Source organism: Pseudophryne corroboree, chromosome 4, assembly GCF_028390025.1.
Source record: "Pseudophryne corroboree isolate aPseCor3 chromosome 4, aPseCor3.hap2, whole genome shotgun sequence".
In the NCBI taxonomy this organism is placed as follows: Eukaryota; Metazoa; Chordata; class Amphibia; order Anura; family Myobatrachidae; genus Pseudophryne; species Pseudophryne corroboree.
Window position 1 is genome coordinate 68,961,453 of NC_086447.1, and position 23,089 is coordinate 68,984,541.

The window sequence follows — 23,089 nt, forward strand, 5'->3', positions numbered from 1 at the left end:
CCTGTGCCACTGGCTGCAATACAACCCCAAAGCATGATTGATCCACCCACATGCTTAACAGTTGGACAGAGTTTCTTTTCATTAAATTCTGTGCCCTTCCTTCTCCAAACGTACCTTTGCTCATTCCGACCAAAAAGTTCTATTTTAACCTCATCGGTCCACAGAACTTTATTCCAAAATGCATCAGGCTTGTCTATATGTTCATTTGCAAACTTCAAATGTTGATTTTTGTGGTGAGGACGTAGAAGAGGTTTTCTTCTGATGACTCTTCCATGAAGACCATATTTGTACAAGTATCTCTTTATAGTGGAATAGTGTACCACAACTCCAGTGTCTGCCAGATCTTCCTGGAGGGATCGTGCAGTCAAACGTGGATTTTGACTTGCTTTTCTCACAATCCTGCGAGCTATTCTGTCTGATATTTTTCTTGGTCTTCCAGATCTTGCTTTAGCTTCCACTGTTCCCGATGACTGCCATTTCTTAATTACATTCCGAACAGAGGATATGGGCATCTGATAACGCTTTGGTATCTTCTTATAGCCTTCTCCTGCTTTGTGAGTGTCAACTATTCTCAGTTTCAGTGTTCTACACAACTGCTTAGAGGAACCCATGGTGCTGATTGTTGGAGCAAGGTCAGATGAGTCTGGGCTTTTAAAACCTTTGAGATTGACATCACCTGGTCTTTCCAGACGATGATTGAGAACAATCCATGACACTGCCAGGTCTCAGCTGTCCAAAGGGGGCAGTACAAGGTATTAACTCTGCAGGGTGCCCAAACTTTTGCAAACGCCATTTTTAGCTTTCTGTTCTTTTGATAGTGTAAATGATGGAAATAAAATCAAACTTTTTTTGACATGTTATAAGAATGTCTAATCTGTAATTTGATGCCTTTTGGAGATTTTTCCATCTTTTCGTGGCTTCTTTTTGCACATTAAAATGAATTTTTGCCTGGGGTGCCCAAACTTTCGATCCCCACTGTATAGATGACTGCAATGTCAAATCGTTCAAACCGTTCATACAAATCGTTCAGTGTGTATGCATAAAATGGTTACTGAAAAATTGTTCATTGTTCATATCGGTCATTGTCCAAATTGCCCAGTGTGTAGGGCCCTTAACATGGCAGCCAGAAGCTAATTAGTTGGTACTTTGGGGTCTATTCATGAAGCAGTGAAAAGTGTGGAGAAGTGAGCCAGTGGAGAAGTTGCCCATGGTAACCAATCAGAATTGGGTAACATTTATATTTTGCATACTATACAATTGTACAGAGCGGCTGATTGGTCGCCATGGGCAACTTCTCCACAAGCTCACTTCTCTGCTCTTTTCACTGCTTCATGAATAGACCCCTTCATCTCTCTCCACCTTATCTCTCTCCAATCCTGTGATAAATCTCCCTTTAAGAGACAGAAAATATCTATAGTTACAACAAATAGCCATGCCCTTTGACCTTCCCAAATGCCACTCAGACTTGCATAAATTCACCTCAGACCTCCACTCATGCCATCTGACATCCCCACATACCCATTACATGCACGGTTTGGGTAGAATATCGTGGGGCACGGGATGACGGCGCTCAGAATACCGACTCCGGCATACCCCTGGTGCCTAACCCTAACCACCTTTCCCACAGCCTAACCCTAACTCTCCCCCTCATGCTTACATCGGCATTGTGACCTTTGGGATTCTGAGCAATGTTGGGATTCTGATGTCAATCTTCTGACCATAGGCATCCTGATTGACGGGATGCCAACTATATCTTGTCTTTATGGGACTACACTACCTGGACACAGTTATGGTGTCAACATTGTTGAAATGTCGACATTGAACATGTTGGCATTTTCAGAATGTTGATATGTTGACAATGTTGACCCGTTGACATTCATCAGTGTCTGGAGAGTTAGGCTATTGAAGGGGAGGGTTAGGCTGCAGAAGGTGAGGGTTAGGCACTAGGGGAAGGGTTAGGATTATGCTATGGGAGGGGAGGGTTATAGTAAGGCTATGAGAGGGAAGGTTAGGCCTAGGAGAATGTAACGTAATGTACAAGCCGTTGATGATCTCTCTCATTTGCTTGCAGGGCTGACACTTCAGAAGATCATTTATCGTTACGCCAAAAATAATCTTCCGTCCTAACGTTTGTCTCTTTTGCTTATTTTAAAATAGAGTCATTTGAGAAATAGGGATAAATACTGAAAACGTGCATACATACCTGCACAGGGGCGAGAGCCAGCACGGCTGATAGGCACACCAGATGAAACATCGCCTTTTTATTTTCTCTGTAACATTAATATGTGTTGGATTAGTGTTTGCTGACAAGTTTACTCTACAACAAAGGCTCTCAATCATCTGTGCCCACACCCAGACAAATAGAGTGTTTAATCCTCAGCAGTGGCATAACTAATACCCCCGCATCCACTACGGAGGCTTCGAGGCGCAGGGCTGCGACGGTGCTGCCACTAATTCAGAGCAGACTAGCTGTCTGCATGTCAATCTGCTAAATGTCCCTCCCAAAATGGAGGAGACATGCTAGAGGTCATACTTGACCTCTAGTGCAGTGATTTTCAACCTTTTTTTACTCGCGGCACACCGAACAATATTTAAAAATTGCCAAGGCACACCATCAGTTCCCCACAGTAAAAAACAAAACACACACATTGGCCCTCAGAGTAAAAAAATCCACACATACATTGGCCTACACAGAAAAAACAATCACATTGCTCCCCACATAAATCATGTTGCTCCCTACATAAATCCTATTTCTCCACACATAAATCATTCACAGTTCTCCCCACATAAATCCTATCGCTCCCCACAAGAATTATTCACATTGTTCCCCCCATAAATCCATAAATTCTTATTCTCCCCACATAAATCCTATTGAAATCCTATTGTTCTCCACAGGAGAAATAAAATAACAAATATTATTATCAGCTGTCCTCCTCCCTGTCCCTCAGTGGCGGGGGTTGTTCATAGTGGAGTTCTGCGAATACTGAGCAGGGGACAGTCGGGCAGGTGTGGATGTGGGTTGGCAAGGAAAGCTGTGTATGCAGGCAGGAACCGGAAGATGTGTATGCAGGCAGGTGGGCTGGCTGGGAAGTGAGACGCGGCGGCCGTGACCTATGATATCACACAGTTTTCAAGGCATAGGTCACGGCCGAAGCACGACTCATCCTCTAAGAAGAGCATGGGCCAACAGTTCACTCTGAAGGTACAGGAGCTGCTCTGGCTCCACGGCACACGTTGCAACTGGTCGCGGCACACTGGTTGAAAAAGCCAGGACCCGCGGGAGTGCATAGCACTGGCCACGACCGCGGCGGCCTTACACTCTGCCACCCTGTTAGCGAGCTTGAAAACCCCTTGGCAATGAGCATTACACACCCCTAGCAACAAGCATTACTCCCTGGAAAGACACATGACATCCAGGTCATGAAATATCAGGCAACAAGCATTACCCCCTGGCAATGAGCTTGACACCCAACGTATGAAACCTCTGGCAATGAGCATAACACCCATTACATGAAATGCCTGGCAATGAGCATGACACCATGAGAATGAAAAGTTAAAAACTGCATGGAACCAAGAGCGTGAAACCCCTGGCAACGATCAGGTAATTTAAAAATAATTAGTAGCCTTACTGTAGGGCTTAATGTGTAATGGGCATTGCGGTGTGTGGCATAATGTATAATGGGCATTGTAGTGTGTAGCATAATGTATAATGTGTGACAGTGTGTGGTACACTATATCATGGGCATTGTATGTGGTATAATGTCTCAGGCGCATTGCAGTGTGTGGCATAATATATAATGGGCATTGCGGTGTGTGGCATAATGTATCACAGGCATTACGGTATGTGGCATTACTATTAGGAGGAAAAATGACATATAATGTAAGGGGCATGAATCAGGATTATTATTTTTTCCTGGGGTGGCCAATGTCTGGGTGTGCAGGTTGCAAAACTAGGGTATAAGGTAGTCTTTTCCTGCAATGCCATGTCCCTTTCAATGAAGCCACACCAATTTTAGCGAGGCCATGCCCATCTTTTTGCAGCACGCGCAAGTTCGTTACTTTCCTAGTGGCAACTATGGGAGAGGAGAGGGCCACCAGAGAATTTTTTGGCTTGGGGGAGAAAAATTTCTACTTATGCCACTGATCCTCAGAGAAGGTACTGGCAGGAGTATAGCTAGACATTTTTGGGAGCGATTATAAGATTTAAAGCCCCCCCCCCCATTACTCCCCGAGGGAGACAAAAAAAACATATATACAGTACATACACTCAGGGTTCTGAGAGGTGAGTGCCTCCCTTTTCCCAGCTACTTTAGTGGTATGGGACTCTGCCGAGCAGAGAAGTTGTTATTGTGGTCATAAAAGCCTGGTGGACCCAGTGATGGAATTGCCGCCACTGAAGGAGTATAATAGTAATTTTGCAACTGAAGAAGAAATAGTCCCTCAGAAGATGAGAGGGGGTGCATGAGCGGCAATATATCTTGCTGCAGGGCCTGAGGGTTATGTGATCCACCCCTGGCTGGATATGTTGGCACAGGACATGGGGCTACTACTGTATGCAGACTGCATTGGGTGGTATGTGCTGAACATATGGTACTTATGTGGATGTTATACTGTATGTTTATAAACATTTGGCCTTTGTGAAATAATTTCTTTATTACAGACTAATTAAAGTCCTTAGGAAAAATTTGATCATACTTATACTATTATGATGTTATATGTCTTAGATATAAGCAGGGCCACCATCAGGGGGGATGCGGGCACTGGAATTCTTAACACAAGCCCTCCCTGTGCATCAGCTCTCTGTGAATCGTTCCTGCAGGTCCGCAGCAATCTACCTATATGTAACGTCACATAGGGGTGGAGCGGTGTGGGAGAATCTTCTTTTTTTTTTTGGTGGGGGAGCTGGTTATACGTTTTCTTTTTTTTACTCTTGACCTGTTCCTGGTTCTTAGAGAGGTTTGTCTACTTTCTTGACAACTTCTTCATAATCAGACATTTCACATAGTATTAAATAGGGGGTTTCTCCAAGGAATACCCTCTGCTATCTGGAGCCAGGAGCCGACCTTTACTGAACTCTGCTCGATATCTGACCTATATGAATAAATTGCACGCTGTCCATAGCCCGAAAGTAGAGTTCTATTGAGGACCCATGAATCCTGCTGCATCACGATATATAGTATAGATCTGCTCCCTAACTCGGTAAGTGATCTGGGGGTGAGGTGGGGGAGTCACTTCTTTACATTCATTAGATGGGAATATTTTTGATTAAAGAGGGTTTTTATTATTGCATTTTTAAAGTTAATGCAGGGGGAAGAAGCAGTGACACCAAATGTAATACACATAAATATATATACAGGTTGAGTATCCCATATCCAAATATTCCGAAATACAGAATATTCCGAAATACGGACTTTTTTGAGTGAGAGTGAGATAGTGAAATCTTTGTTTTCTGTGGCTATATGTACTCAAACTTTGTTTAATACACAAAGTTATTAAAAATATTGTATTAAATGACCTTCAGGCTGTGTGTATAAGGTGTATATGAAACATAAATATATTGTGTGAATGTACACACACTTTGTTTAATGCACAAAGTTATTAAAAATATTGGCTAAAATAACCTTCAGGCTGTGTGTATAAGGTGTATATGAAACATAAATGCATTCTGTGCTTAGACTTGGGTCCCATAGCCATGATATATCATTATGGTATGCAATTATTCCAAAATACGGAAAAATCCGATATCCAAAATACCTCTGGTCCCAAGCGTTTTAGATAAGGGATACTCAACTTGTATATATATATATATATATATATATATATATATATGAAAGCAAAAAAAAACCTTTATCCTGCGCTGTAAAATTGCTGTCCTCTGAAACGGTCCTCCTGTTAGCTAGGACCAACCCAAAACACCTCCAAACAATGAATCAGATGGCGCTAATAATCACTCCGTATTTGACCAGCAATGCAATTGACCACTTTAAACCAGTAAATGAATCATATCAATTTATTAAATGCACAAATTGCTAAAAGAAATAACCCTTTCACAAACACATGACAATAATTAGTGTCGAATGATGAAATGAAGGGTATATTTTCTCTCTTCCACCCTGACGCGTTTCGTCCTTAACGGACTTCTTCAGAGGGATAATCAATACAGCTGGTAAAAACATATACATATCCATCAATTCAAAGAATAAAAAATACATATTACATATAAATAGTAAATTAAGAAAACGAGGAGAAATGAGGACATTTGATCAACAGGTTATGGCTTTAAATTGATCATGAGACAACAATTTCATTAAGGGTGACAGATTATGTCTACAGTTTTGGCCATGTAGTGCATTATTTAGGTATTTCATACAGGTACATACCGATAACATCCAAAATTGACAATTATAGAGATCTTCAAGTCCTTAAGGCCATTTAACAGTACAGGTTTGTTGGACAATTCTACAAAGTAATTATACATACCGTATATACTCGAGTATAAGTCGACCCGAATATAAGCCGAGGCACCTAATTTTACCACAAAAACCTGGGAAAACTTATTGACTCAAGTATAAGCCTAGGGTGGGAAATGCAGCTCTAGCCGTACACAGCCCTCATAGTGCCAGATATGCCCCCACAGTGCCATATATGCCCTCATAGTGCCATATATGCCCCCACAGTGCCAGATATGCCCTCATACTGCCAGATATGCCCTCACACTGCCAGATATGCACCCACAATGCCAGATATGCCCCCACACTGCCAGATATGCCCCCACACTGCCAGATATGCCCCCACACTGCCAGATATGCCCCCACAGTGCCAGATATGCCTTCATACTGCCAGATATGCCCCCTCAGTGCCACATATGCCCCCCCCCAGTGCCAAATATGCTCCCCCAGTGCCAGTTACTTACCTTCTGCCGCTCCGCGCTGTCTTGTGAAGGAGGGACACGGAGGGCACAGCGCGTTCCTCTCCTGTGTCCCTCCTGTGTCTCAGGCGGCCGCGGCGGGTCTGTTAAATGAAGTGCCGGTTCATGAGCCAATCAGAGCTCACGAATGGGTACTTTGTTTAATAGCCCCACCGCTGCCACCGGAGGGACACAGGAGAGGCGCGCGCTGTGCCCTCCGTGTCCCTCCTTCCACTGACTCAAGTATAAGCCGAGGGGGCTTTTTCAGCACAAAAAAAAGTGCTGAAAAAGTCGGCTTATACTCAAGTATATACGGTAATCACTAATACATCCAAAATATGAAGAACAAATACCAATGAGCACTCTTCAGGTGACTTACTTAAAAATTGTAAGACCTCAATCCTAATTTGTGAGGGTCTAATCAATAAAATCGGGAATATAGCCCTAAATAAAAGCAGTGTAAATTAATGTTTTTTTTAAAATAAAATTTTTATTAAAGAGATCACAATGCGATACAAAGAAGTATACATAACAATGATATACAGTCACATGACTAGAAGAGTATGCAATAAAACTAAGTCATAACAATCAACTGAGTGATCCAATTTTGTCTATGAAGAGAAGAAAGTGTCCTCACAAAGGACGGTAGGGCAAACCGTAAGAGGACTAAGTATGAAAAATAGATAGGAAAAGAGAATGAAGAAAAAGAAGAATAGAGTGATACCCTTGCAGGGCAGAAATGGGGGGGGGGGAGACCCCGGGAGGAAGGTCACAATCAATAGGGGAAGAAATATACATATATATAAAAATAAAATAAAAAAGTGAAATAAAAATAATTTTCTTTTTAATATACTATGTCTATCCCGTGGGATATATTAGCCAAAGAATGGGGAAGAGGCATTTTGAGATGTCAACCAAGGGCTCCAAATCTTCTCAAAGGGTTTGGCAGAGTGTTTAATTATGCTCGTTATGTATTCCATCGTATAGTTAAACCAAATACGAGAAATAATAGATTGTAAAGAGGGGGGGAGGGCTTCTTCCAATCAGTTGCTATTTGACATGTTGTAGCATTTATAATATGTTGCGCTAGTATATTTTGATGTCTAAATTCGTAAACCCCAGCGGGAGAAGGAAATATTTAGGGTCATAGGGGACGGGAACCTCAAGAACACTGGAAATAAGAATTATAATCTCTTTCCAGATTGTGGTGATTTTAGGGCATTGCCACCAAATATGCATAAAGGTACCTTCTTCAGAACATCCCCTCCAGCATCTATCAGAGGTGTCGGGAAACATAGCTCGCAGCTTGGAGGGTACATAATACCACCTGTAAATCAATTTGTATACGTTTTCCTTAATTTTGACACATATAGAGCTAGAGGCAGCGTTGTCCCATATCTCCGACCAATCTTCAGAGGTCAGGTCAGAACCTAAGTCCCTCCCCCACGCAATCTCATGAGAGTCTCCTGTTGTAGATGCCTCCCCGACCAGTAGTGCGGAAAGATTGGAAATTAAGCCTTTGGTTGAGGAGCGTTTCCAACAAAGTGTCTCAAAGCTCGTGAGTGGCCTTTGAATAAGGAGATTACCCATTTTAGAGTGGAAGTGTCTGATCTGTACGTATTGATAAAAGTCTGCAGGGGGGAACGCAATCCGTTCCTGAACCTGGGAAAATTGGGGGAAGCTAACATCTGTAGTAATGTCATTGAGATATAGAATATTACCCCTCTTCCACCGAGAAAAAGCCGATCTAATCAAGCACGGAGGGAAATCAGGATTATGGAATAGAGGGATTAAAGGGGATGGGCTGGAAGCTAATTTATATTTCCTGTTGACATAGTCCCAAATGGATAAGGAGCGCATAACTATCGGGTGAGAGAGCACCGATCTGGGGCGACGTGTTTTAGGGAGCCATAGTAGGGAGGAGAGCGAAGAGAGGCCCAGATCATCTGCCTCGATATCAACCCAGACCTTTCTCGCCTCAGGATTGCACCATTGCACGCAGTGAGCAAGTTGAGCTGCCAAGTAATATTTTTCGAAGTCGGGGATACCTAAACCTCCACTGCGGGAAGGACGTTGCAATACACTCAGTTTTACCCTAGGTCGTTTACCGGCCCAGACAAAGTGAAACGTATGAAATTGCAAGGATTTAAATACATAGGGAGGAATATATACAGGGAGGGTTTGAAAAAGGTATAGGAGCCGAGGGAGTACGTTCATTTTCACAGAATTCACGCGGCCAATCCATGAGATAAATTGGTTGGACCAAGAGTGAAGATCTAACTTGATTTGGTCCAATAAATGGGGAAAATTTGCCAGAAAAAGCTGGTGGTGGTTGCGAGTCAGGAAAACTCCTAAATATCTTTTGTTTATGCCATGCAAATGGAAATGTGGCTTCTAAAGTGTGTTTAATAGTAGCAGGGACATAAAAATCAAGTACCTCCATTTTACTAGTATTAATTTTGTAACCGGAGTGTGTAGAGTAGGTGTTAATTTCGGAGAAAAGTGGTGCCATAGAATGGGCAGGGTCAGAAAGCGAGATTAGGACATCATCCGCGTATAATGCTATTTTATGTTCTTTGAGGCCCACCGTGACCCCCGTGATCGCTGCATTACAGCGGATCCTAGCAGCTAGAGGTTCCATTATTAAAGCAAATATTAGGGGTGAAAGCGGGCAACCCTGTCTGGTACCGTTAGCAATCCCGAAGGTAGAAGAGGAGGATTGGTTGACAGAGACCCTCGCTGAAGGGGAACGGTACAATGCTGAGATCCCCTCATAGAATCTTCCAGAAAAGCCAAATTTTTGTAGAACTTCAAAGGCAAAAGACCATGAAATTCGGTCAAACGCCTTCTCGGCGTCTAATGCCAGTATAACTGCAGGCGATTTCTGTTTATTGATAGAAATAATTAGATCAATAGTTCTTCTAGTGTTGTCAGGCGCTTGGCGCCCTGGTATAAAACCCACCTGATCTGGGTGAATCAGGTGTGGAAGAAGAGGAGCCAATCGAGAAGCCAAAACCTTGGCGTATATCTTTAGGTTGACATTTAGCAAGGAAATAGGCCTGTAGTTTTGACATAATGTAGGGTCTCTGTCAGGTTTCGGGATTACCACGAGATCAGCCTGGGTTGTAGCTGGACATTATTAAAGAGGGAAGTAAGACGTGGGGCCAGGTCTGTGGTGAATAGTTTGTAATATTGGGCTGTGAACCCGTCAGGGCCCGGGGCTGCTGAGGACCTCATGGACTTAATAGCTGCAACAGTTTCATCCACCGAGATGGCTTTATTTAAATCTAAGAGCTGGGCGTCTGTAATACAGGGTAGAGGAACCGTCGAGAGGTATGAACGCACACCCTCAGACCCAGTGGGGGAGGGAGATCCCGAAAGGTTATAAAGTGATCCATAATAGTCTTTAAATTCGTCCACCATTACCTTAGGATCATAAGTAAGGGACCCCAATTTGTTAAAGTATAATTTATCAAGTGAACCTAATGCTCGTTTTCGTCTCAGTTTGTTCGCCAGGACAGCATCAATCTTGTCAGCTTTGTCATAAAAACGTTGGTGCAATTTTTGTAAAATAATTGCTGCGCGGTGGGAGAGAAGAGCATTTAATTGACCCTTAAGATTATCTATGTGTTGGAGTAAAGCGGTACATGGGGATTGTTTATGCTGGGAAGTCAAAGTGGCAATTTGAGATTCAAGCAACGCTATTTCCTGTGCAGTTTTCCTCCGAATGGCAGAGGACTTGGCCATCAATTGGCCCCTAAGTGTGGCCTTATGTGCCTCCCAGATTATTCCAGAGGAGATGTCGTGAGAGGCGTTTTCTACAAAGTAATGCTGAATGGCTACCCTTATTTCAGCTTGGGTGGATGGGTGCTGTCAAAGTCAGAAAAATATCTCTATACACACTGCCATATTTGCACCTTATACAGGTCCGCGCTGCGCATGCGTACGCTCTCCCGTGCGTGCGCATACTCACAGTCGCGGGCACCCGCAGGCGCACGGTATGCGTATTTACGGTAGAGTTTATGTGATCGTAGCGTGCGACTCAATCGTTACATATTTTCACTATATAATGTATTTTGTAGATCATGGTCCCTTTGATAGATTCTGAAAGTTTAGTTAACATAGCATGTTCCTGAACAGAGAGATCCCTCTTTGCATTGTACGAAGGGTCTAACAGGGGTCATACAGTGGTGTTTGGTACCCATCGGAAGAGTATTTAAATAGCAATATTCCGGTGTTGGTTTGGAGCGGATTAATCGCTCGTGCGAATAGTTATGGACATAAGAAGTTTATGTCCATTTACTATTATTTGTTCTTACTTAGTCATGCGGCGGGAAACCCAGTATCCCACCCACCTGAACAGTTGGAAACAGTCACAGCCCACCTGTATGAATCAACCTATGACCTTTTGTTATAATGCGAAGCCAAATTCCTGTGTCCAATGAACAATGAGATTGTAGGGACCATTGAATTGTATTGTGTGTGGGGCATAAATAGGCAGGCCGACCATATCCAGTTCACTCTCTTCAACGGTTCTCATTGCTGATAATCGGGAGCTGGATATCGAGGCGCATGCGATCGTTTCCCCTTGTGCGTAAGTGTTTCTCCGCAATCATATTGATCTTCTTGTTATTGTGAGCCAATTTCTCTCTCTCTCTCTCTCTTCTCCTCTTTCTCTCTTATTTTCCCTTAAATAGTAATTGTATTGTATTGTATTTCCTGTGTAGTTATCTGGTTAGTTAGTCTATGTTATATTGTAGTGTATGACTTGTATTGTGTTTAATTCTTTTGCAAGTATATCATTCATAATATATATATTAGGCGTTGGACCCTGAGCACGGTATCTGTGTATTTCTTATAGTGTTAAGTATTCTCAGAGCGTCGGTGACGCTCGAACAGCTTTAAAGGTAATAAGGTTATACTGTGTTGCATTTACACTCTATCATTACACTAAGGTTTTACTGCACAATACACTGTTTATGGTTTAGATACAAAGGTTTAACATTGTGAGCGTCAGCGCCGCTGGTGATCTCCTCGTGGTCCCGAGCGTCCGCTACGCTATAGCGAATCATTACGTTAGTCAGCAGCCAATAGCGTGCCTGCCTGTGATCCCTTGGCCGTGAGCGAACGTGACGCTTGAGCGTCTCGACTACGGCTAAGCGATTGTTACGCAACGTGCGTACCCTTACGGTACTTCATACGTAGATAGCGTACAGTGTTCTTAGACCTCATAAAGGGTATTATATACGATAAATATTTAGCTTTATCAATTGGCGGCTCGCCCGTCCTTCACATATCTGCACTAGGTAGATACAGCAGACATTATCCATCAGCAAAGGGCGAGAGGTTATATTCCTCGTAGTGCTGTCGGGATAAGCGTCTGCTTCTCTTAGTAAAGGGTGCCGAAGGAATCCGGGAACCGGAGGTAAGAACAAAATAATAGTGTCTTTTTAAAACTGTTTATTTTTCTGTCTTGCGTACACACACACGCACATATATATATCTGCATTTCTTTCTCATTTGTGTATTTTCGTATATCACTCTCCTGTTTGCCAGTTTTATAGTTGATAAACGTGCTAAGAGAGATTTGTCGCTAGTTCATAATTTAAGAGTAAAGGTAACATAGTTAAAGTATAGACAAACACACAGTTTTGCCTGGGAGATAAGGCGAAGTCAGTGTGGTGTGCGGTAGATGATCAAGGATCATCTACATTGATAAACGTATAAATTGTGTTACGGTGGATCTTTGTTTTGCGTACACGTGTCTCTAAAAGGACTGAGATTTGCGTACGCAAACCAAAGGCCGACGCACGCAGCGTATATCACGCAGCGGAGCGTCCGGGTACGCCCACGTAACTCAAATCACAAGTTTTTTTTTTCTCTCTCTCTCAACGCGATAAGTAACGCAACGCGGTAAATAACGCAAGGCGATAAATCGCGCAAATCTATTTTAACATTCGAAATTTAAATTAACAGATCCTTCTCCTAATTGGTAACACATCTGGTCTAAAGAAAAATTTCTGCGCAGAAATAGAAATAGAAACAAAAGTGTATATGTGGTGAGTGAGTGTTTGTTTTTACAATTTTTGAGGTTGAACCACAAGAAAAGTCGAGTTCTCGTGAGGTACATGCGTGTAAGTGACGTACATGGTGGCTAGGGAGGCATCCCTGGTTAAAACATAAAATTTGAGCATTAGAGTGTAGCAGACCAGGAGGTCATACTGTAACAGACCAGGAGGTCATAGCAGACCAGGAGGTCCAGGTACAGCAGACAAGGAAGTCCGCTATACAGTCCACAGGCACAACACCAAGAAAGGGTTGGTGCAACACCCATATAGGCCATACAAGCTCTGGCTGAAGGAATTCGCAGCCGTAATTTTCGATTCTGTTGGTCGCTCAGTACATAAGATTAGTTGCTTGTGTACTGAACGATTGTACCGCACGTAATTGTGTACATTAGTTAGTAATCTGGCCTAGTACCATTAGAGTAAAGGGGTCACAAACGCTATTTGTACATTCTAACGTGATTTGTGTAATTTTTTTTATTTTAAGGGAGGTTCGCTGCTCACTCAGGAACTATCCAACAACCAATAGTTACTGGAAAGAGTAAGTGTTCTTCGGATCACCCTCACAGGTTCCAGTAAATAGAGGTTCAGGTCGCAGGGGCCCTGGGTCGAGTACGCCAGCACCATATCGGTGTGATCAGGTCGTATTGGTCGGCGTGGGCGAGTGAGTGGGGTACTCGGTAAACCGCCACCGTCAGCCTATTTTGAACATTTGGTTTGCGTAAGGGTTGGCTGAATAAAGCAACACTTTCAAACTATGGGGGCCACTTGTTCAGGTAGGGGGCGATCAACCTCGGTTCGGGTTGATTCAGTGAACCGACCAATTGGGTCGGCAAGGTACGTAATGTGTGAGAAATACGGAAGTCACACAGAAGCTTTATGTGATGAATGGGAGAGAATGACAGTACATGACGGGGAGAAATTCCCAAGAGTAGGTAGCTTCAGCTCAGAAGTGTTACAAAATTTAAGGAGGAGGATATGTCTCATCAAATCAGCAAAGAGACGAATCAAACATTACGATTATTTGCAGTTGTGGCAACAGGAAGGTGACATACAGAGAGGATTGACTCAGGCGGCGGGATCTGGCTCTATCAGGAAACTGATCGCCACGGCCCCACCGCCACCATATATATCTGGAGAAAAATTGGTTGCGGAGAATGACGCATTAAGGTGTAACAAACAAACACTTAGCAACTGTGTAAATGTTAAAGATAACGTTAACCAATTAACCAATGCAAGTATTAACCCGTGCAAGTTGTACCCTGTCTTGAACTTTCCTCAGGAGTGTGATCAAGAGGACGAATCGGCAACAATTTCAGCGCTCTCTCTAGCAGCCACCATAGCAGAGACCACAGCAGGCACAGCTCCACCCCCGAGATTAGTAACAAAGGCCCCTAGCGGAGGGATAGGTGAGGTCGTATCAACAGGTAAGTACGGCACCATACACTATGCTGAAACTATTTCACCACAGGCTGTAGAATCTACACAGAATGAGGTTGTTAGAATTACTCCTGTTAGGGTAATAGCAGTGCCAAATGGGAAAACGGACACATCAGGAGCCACTCCCATTAGGAACATTGCCATGTACAGCCCATTTTCCCGAATGGAATTAAGGACCATAGTGTCTGAATTCCCTGACCCTAGAAAAGACTTAGTTGCCAGCCAAAAATACATCAGAGACCTAGGTAACACTGTAGAGCCCAACAATAAAGACTGGCAGATATTGCTGAGAGCATGTTTACCCTCCAATGTCGACGCAGCTCAATATTTAGCTGACTGTGGATTAGATCAGGATGTACCTCTTACAGATGTGTACAACAAAGACAATGTAAAAAGAATAAGTTTACAATTAAAAGAGTATTTCCCAGCGGTAGTTAAATGGAACAAGATATTCTCCATTAAACAAAAAGAGTCAGAAACAGCTGCAGAGTATTTTCACAGAGCATTATCAGAAATGGCAAAATACACAGGCATAGAGGACATTAAAACAAACACAAACCATCGAGAAGTAGCAGTATCGGTACTGATGGATGGTTTAAAAGAGTAATTGAAGAATAGGGTACAGACCACACAACCATGTTGGCGAGGTCTGTCTGTGGCTACTTTGAGAGAGGCTGCTATTGATCACGATAGGAACATCACCAGACACAGGGAACAACAAGGTGATAAATTAATGTCAGTAAGTATACAGGCCCTGACCACAAGGCAGCCTTTGTTTATATCACCAAACCCTGTGGGTAAGTCAAGTGTGGTTACTTGTTATTCTTGTCATAAACAGGGACACATGGCACGAGATTGTAGAGTAAAGAATTCACGAAACTAATACCAACCCCCTAGACAACGACACGACACACGACATTGGGATCAGGGTCCGCAGAAACGGAGTTATGAGCCACATGCAGGGGAAACAAAAAGATACCCCCCGAACAGAGACTGGCACACCTCTGGTAGTTCCCAGCTAACTCCGTCACAAATAGTTGCTGCCAGCGGGATCCAGGGAGGTCACCATACCCAATAGGGGTGTGGCCATGCCTGTAATCTGCAGCCAGTAAAATTGATTGCAAGCCCTGGAAGTGAACCCGAAATTGCAATCAATGTAGCTGGTAAAACTTTAAACTTTCTTGTAGATACGGGGGCGGCCAAATCAGTGATCAATTCAACAGTGGGCATGAGAACCACTGGAAGGACAATTCCAGCCGTGGGAGTAACAGGAGTAGTCCAGCATTACCCTGTTAGCAAACCAGCAGAGATTACAATAGGGCCTTTACATACCAAGCATTCCTTTTTGCTGGCTGCATCGGCACCGACTAATCTCCTGGGAAGAGACTTATTGTGTAAAATGGGGTGCGTCATTTATTGTACTCCTGAAGGTGTATTCTTGGACATACCTAAGAATCACGCTCAGGAAGTGCGAGACATGTTAGACTCCCCATCAAAATTAATGTCACATACCATTATGACAAATAGGACTCCCTCCCAAGTAGAAGAAATTACATCTCAGATACCAGAGTCACTTTGGACTAAAGATGGACAGGACACTGGATTAATGGCAAATGTAGCTCCGGTAGTTGTACAAGTAAAAGATGGTAGGATAGCTCCAAAAATCCCACAGTACCCTCTGAAGCCAGAGGTGGAGTTAGGAGTTTACCCAGTAATAGAACGCTTGCTGCAACAGGGCATTCTGGTAAGAACGTCCAGCACTGCCAATAGTCCCATCTTCCCTGTTAAAAAGAGTGGGGGGAGGGGTTACAGGCTAGTGCAGGATCTAAGGGGGATTAACAAAATAGTTGAGAGTCAGTTCCCCGTAGTGCCAAATCCAGCTGTCATCCTTATGCAAATCCCTCCCACTGCGAAATTTTTCACTGTTATTGACCTCTGCTCCGCTTTCTTTTCGGTACCTCTGCACCCTGACAGCCAATATTTGTTCGCATTTACATACAGAGGAGTCCAATACACATGGACTCGATTACCCCAAGGTTTCATAGATAGTCCAAGTATATTTTCCCAGGCTTTACATGATTGTTTACAGTCTTTTCAACCAGTGAGTGGATCAGTATTGATACAGTATGTGGATGATTTACTGCTGTGTTCAGATTCATTGGAAGCATCCCTGAAGGATACGAAACAGCTCCTGTTTCATCTTTCAGACACAGGACACAAGGTTTCCAAAGACAAGTTGCAATTATGCCAGACTAAGGTAAAATATTTGGGACACTGTCTAACACAAGGACTGAGACACCTGACCGCTGATAGAATTCAAGCAATTAGAGACATGACTCTGCCACAAACCCAGCAGCAGATCAGAACATTCTTAGGAATGTGTGGGTATTGCCGTAATTGGATCCCAGGATTTTCCATTCTAGCGTTACCTTTGCAGGAGATGGTCTCCTCAAACAAACCTGATCGGATTTCGCATACAGACGAGTCTGAGGCAGCATTTGAGAGACTTAAACAGTGCCTAACGCAGGCAACAGCATTAGGTATGCCAGACTATGGGAAACCCTTTGAACTATACGGAACAGAAAGTGCTGGTTGCGCGGCAGGCGTACTAACCCAAAAACACGGTGATGCCAGCAGGCCAGTAGCATATTACAGCGCTCAGCTAGATACGGTAGCGCGATCCCTCCCCACATGCTTGCGAAGCGTTGCTGCGATAGCATTGCTAGTAACGAAAAGCGAAGACGTCGTGCTAGGTCACAACCTCACAATTCATACACCACATGCAGTGTCAGCCTTGTTGAATTCTGCCCAAACCAGGCACATCTCATCAGCGCGGTTTACAAGATGGGAATTGGCACTAATGGCCCCCGTAAACATCACCATAAGGAGATGCAGTGCATTAAATCCTGCAACATATCTCCCGGGTGTCTCTGGACAGACACAAAGGGTGGAGGATGAGAGTGGTGGGGAAGGAGGATTTAATACAAAGGAAGACACTCATGATTGTATGGAATATTTGACCCAAAATTTTACCGCAAGACCTGACATCAGTGACAACCCACTGGAAGACGTAGAACTTACGTTCTACACAGACGGTAGTTGTCATAGACAGTCAGACTCGGGAGACTTGTGTACTGGATACGCAGTCGTAGATGACCAAGGCACCATAGAAGCGGAACCGCTAGGCCCACCTCACTCAGCCCAGGTTGCTGAACTGGTCGCCCTAACCAGAGCATGTGAATTGGCTAAGGGAAAATCAGCCAATATCTACACCGATTCTAGATACGCATTCGGGGTAGTCCATGATTTCGGAGCCCTATGGCGCCTCAGAAATTTCATGACGGCAGCTGGTACACCGGTAGCGCATGCAGCTCACATTAAAAGGCTTCTAACAGCGATACAGGAACCCGACAGAGTGGCTGTTATCAAGTGTAAAGCACACACATATAGCCAGGACCCCGTATCACTTGGTAACAGCCGGGCAGACGAAGCTGCTAAGTTAGCAGCTACTACCCCCATACAGACAGACACCACACAACTGATGGTATTTAATACCATCAACACACAGAAGTTGTGTGAAATGCAAAATTTGTGTTCCACACAGGAAAAGGCAGTCTGGAAGGCAAAAGGATATGGCCAGGAGTCCTCAGGACTCTGGACGGATGGACAGGGTAAACCAGTGGCCCCCAGAGCATACCTCCCATGTTTAGCTGAAGCAGCTCACGGGCTGACTCATCTGGGCAAGGAAGGGATGTGCAAGTTGGTAAGAGCATATTGGTGCGCCCCAGGATTGTCATCTCATGCGAGTAAAAGAGCAATGTCATGCCTTACCTGTTTGAGAAAGAACATCGGAAAAACAATACCTACAGAACCATCTCATATCCCACCTGCCGGCGGCCCTTTACAAGTAATACAGATTGACTTCATTCAATTACCCCCTTGTCGGAACTTGAAATATGTACTTGTTTGTATAGATGTTTTCTCAAATTGGGTCGAAGCATTTCCTGCGGCCACAAATACCGCAATGTTTACTGCTAAGAAAATTGTGCAGGAATTTGTATGTAGATATGGTATCCCTAGAATAATTGAGAGCGATAGGGGTACCCATTTTACAAGTGATGTCTTTCAAGGAATGTGTAAATTGATGGGAATTGATAGCAAGCTGCACACTCCGTACCGTCCACAGGCGAGTGCGAAAGTGGAAAGAGTGAACAGCACTATTAAAAATAAACTGAGTAAAGTTATGGCAGAGACAGGATTGACATGGCCAGAAGCTTTACCCATTGTATTGTACAGCATCAGAACCACTCCCAGGTCCCCTCTTAATCTGTCTCCCTTTGAAATCTTGTTTAGTCGACAACCGCATGTTATGATTAACCCTCAGGATGATTTGAAATGTAACAATGAAGTGACTGTAAAATACTTGATTAATATGAGTAAACAGTTAAGGAATCAAAATGATAATCTGAAGTTGGTGATTCCTGATTTACCAGACAGTAATTGTCATGACATTGAACCTGGGGATTATGTAATGATACGGAATTTTCTACGCTCAGGTTGCCTTATTGACAGATGGGAAGGACCATACCAGGTCTTATTGACTAGCACTACAGCATTGAAAGTTGCTGAGAGAGAGACTTGGGTTCATTCGTCCCACTGTAAGAAGGTTGCTGATCCAGAGAGGTCCCGTGATAAGGAACAGACGGTAGAGGTTGTATCACTGGAGTGTCTGTTCCAGGAGGATTGAGGCAGCACCTGAGCATTGAAAATCACAAGACCAAAAGCAGCTGTCGACCCCCTGTTCCCTTTTATTGTTTTTCTCCAACTTCCCATCCCATCTCCCTCAATTAATTTTTCCCCCTTCTCATTCTTCTCCGTTTCCTCCTACAAGATGGACTTGCCCCAAGAGACTGTGATCCGGATTTTCCTGTTGACCATGATGTTGACCAGACCAGTCTGTACCGGCGAGAGTACCATGGAGGTCGAGAGAGGTTCTGGAATGGGTTCTGATGATAAAGATGGAGGCGTAGTTTTCCAAGAACAACTTAACCAACAAGTAAAGGCGAGTATCAGAAAACGATCCGATAGCATTGATCATAGAAGGAATTGTGAAGGATTGTTAGCTGAAGAAAACTGTATCTGTAGGCTCTGTAACAATGTCATTGAGGATGGGTGCATTAAGAAATGCCAATCCAGTTTTAATATCCATATGGACCGGCATCCATTGAGTGACTATCACTCCTTAGTGGGTAGTGTGTTAAACAAAACAGATTGTTGGGTATGCTCTCAAGTACCTCAAGGTCATAGCAAATCAGGGCTAGTACCATTTCCTTTAACGATAGGGGAGGTACTTGAGTTAAGTGGTGGGAGACCGGTGGACAGGAGGTTTAATATCTCCAGTCCTCCTAGTTTGAAGCTCCACCAATACCATGTGGATAGGTCCCTATTATGTTTTAACATCTCCAATCCCCGAAAGCCGGGAAATTGGGAAGTGTCATGGAGTAACCAAACCATGACCTTTTCGCATAGAGCAGATAGAATGACTACAGATACAGAGCTTGTACTTCACATAGCCAGTAGAGGAAAATCTTTCCGGTATAGGTATACCTTAGGAAATAGGATTACAAGAGTTGGAGAAGTATCACCAGGATACTGTGCACATATCGTACAACCTGATACGTGTACTAAACAGATGGAAGAATTAGGGTTAGGAGATTTCACATGGAAGGTGTGTAATATGGTTATGTCCTACTCCGTCCCATATGTCCTCCCCGATGATGCATATTTCATATGCGGGAGGAAGGCGTATAAGTGGCTTGCCCCAAACTCTGAAGGATTGTGTTATATTGGAAAAGTACTGCCTGAAGTAATGACTGTAACACATGACAAAATGAAAGACATACACCGTGGTGCCCAAGCTCCTTATACTCACACCCATTACGAGCACGTTGTTAAAAGGCAACTGACAGAGAGAAAAAAAAAAAAAATGCAATATGTACACCTGGCGCTATCACCTACAAAGTGAGGGCAGCTTGACTAAGGGGACTAGATCCCGAGTTTCCCCATAAAGATAAAATGACTAACCAAACAGATAAGACAGCGCTTCTCACTTTGTAAAAACAGTTTTTACTTTATATCTATTTTTAATACAATAAGGCACCGGCCAGTGCTAAATTATTAAAACATACAAAATAATAATAACATGTGTTTTATCATATACAATTGCTATATTTTTTCATATGAATAAAAATGCACTATATAAATATTTGTACTCCCTGTATGGCTTTAATTAAAAAGAACACACAGTATACAAATAGGCTTTAAGTTATTTGCAAAAAACAAGCTTATATAAACCGTTCTTAATTAATTAATGTGTCCCACTTGTGAGATATGGGAGATAGGTTTAGCAAGCAACATGAAACAAAAAAGTCCACATGCAGGTAAGTTTACGATGTTTAGTCGGACAGATGTCACTGATTAAAGTCCATCCAAATTGGTACTTTAGACCGTTGTTAGTGTAACCAATAAATAACAGATAATGTTGAATTCTGTTAATATGAAAGCATATAAATAGGAGGCAGTAATTAAACACTGCAGTCCACAGTCCACCTAAGGTACATTAGCTCTGCACCTCGGATTAATACCTCTCCATGATTGATGAAAGACTTTGCAGCCTGATTCCAGGAGATCGGTGGACGTATGAAGACCAGCACAGTGTTCCCTTGTCGGAAAAAGCCTCTCTCCAGTATAATGATGACGGCCAAGGTAACTGTAGTAGCAGAATGCAGTATCCAGACGGCCAAAGAGTAACCACAAACGCGTTTCTCCGCCTACCCTCCGGCTTCAGCGGCTTCCTCAGTGTGCAAGATGAGGAAGCCGCTGAAGCCGGAGGGTAGGCGGAGAAACGCGTTTGTGGTTACTCTTTGGCCGTCTGGATACTGCATTCTGCTACTACAGTTACCTTGGCCGTCATCATTATACTGGAGAGAGGCTTTTTCCGACAAGGGAACACTGTGCTGGTCTTCATACGTCCACCGATCTCCTGGAATCAGGCTGCAAAGTCTTTCATCAATCATGGAGAGGTATTAATCCGAGGTGCAGAGCTAATGTACCTTAGGTGGACTGTGGACTGCAGTGTTTAATTACTGCCTCCTATTTATATGCTTTCATATTAACAGAATTCAACATTATCTGTTATTTATTGGTTACACTAACAACGGTCTAAAGTACCAATTTGGATGGACTTTAATCAGTGACATCTGTCCGACTAAACATCGTAAACTTACCTGCATGTGGACTTTTTTGTTTCATGTTGCTTGCTAAACCTATCTCCCATATCTCACAAGTGGGACACATTAATTAATTAAGAACGGTTTATATAAGCTTGTTTTTTGCAAATAACTTAAAGCCTATTTGTATACTGTGTGTTCTTTTTAATTAAAGCCATACAGGGAGTACAAATATTTATATAGTGCATTTTTATTCATATGAAAAAATATAGCAATTGTATATGATAAAACACATGTTATTATTATTTTGTATGTTTTAATAATTTAGCACTGGCCGGTGCCTTATTGTATTAAAAATAGATATAAAGTAAAAACTGTTTTTACAAAGTGAGAAGCGCTGTCTTATCTGTTTGGTTAGTCAACTGACAGAGAGAACAGAGCATTTGGCCTCTGGTCTGATCCATGAATCCACCGGGATTCAGGTTCTACTCGCGTTAGATTTCACTCGCACCGCTCGAGGAGTGATGAACTATAGATACATCTCAGCGCTTGCAAATTTGTTAGATAATATCACTGAAATGTATGATGACACGTTTAGGTATACTGGAAGGGAACTTCAAGCTTACAAAACAGAACTGGTACAGCATAGAATGGTTCTCAATTACCTCACAGCAGTGACAGGCGGATATTGTGTCACACTGGCAACGCAATACGGCGTGAAATGTTGCACATATATTACAAATAGCACCGAGGATCCGGTCGAGGTCATAGACCAAAAGATGGACGATATTCTCCAATTGAAGTGGGAATTTCGCAAGAGACACAATCTCACTCTTGCTGCTGTAGGTAATGAGCTGACTGGTTGGGTGTCATGGTTGAACCCGCGAAATTGGTTCTCAGGTTTAGGAGAATGGGCTCAAGGATTCATAATGGATGTTGGGAAGTTTCTCATATGTATCTTAGGTGTTGTCATATCAATTGGCTTGATATTTAGATGCGGTCAGGCTTTAATGAAGTGCAAACATCGTACAAGGGTAATGAGTTTGAGGAGTGAGGAAACTGTAATTCCAATGGACTTGATTTATGACCCAACGGTAGAAACAATGATGTAATGAAAATGCGATTATACGGTCCGTTTCTTTCACCTGTTTTTTCGTTTTCTTCCAAGGTAAAAAGACCCACTTAGACGAGGAATTTGATGAGCCGATATACAGACAACAGATGGATTAAAGAAGAAGTTCTGACAACCATATACACAGATTTTTGATGAACTATGCCATGGATCCCCAGTTTCCCTAGAAATTTTAAAATTACGCTAGCCCAACACTTTTGTAAATCTATGGACATTGACAGCTTTTGCTCGCACCTAATGGGCAAAAGCACAAAGAAGACTGCATTCAACAGACACCGAACAAGACTTCAACCGACAAATGTACATTAACCTGACA

General features: G+C 43.0%; 1 protein-coding gene across 4 annotated transcripts in view; it reads right to left on the bottom strand.

The window, feature by feature from the left end:
- The window catches only part of LOC134911111 (cysteine-rich secretory protein 1-like), a 164,674-nt gene that overhangs the window by 123,194 nt on the left and 18,391 nt on the right, over positions 1-23,089 (bottom strand). For all 4 annotated transcript variants that reach the window (XR_010176326.1, XR_010176325.1, XM_063919482.1 and 1 more), the window contains exon 2: positions 2,204-2,270. Coding sequence is in view for 2 of the 4 variants with exons in the window: in XM_063919482.1 (XP_063775552.1) it covers positions 2,204-2,254 (51 nt within the window). In the remaining 2 variants the exon portion in view is untranslated. The remainder of the gene's footprint in view (positions 1-2,203; positions 2,271-23,089) is intronic.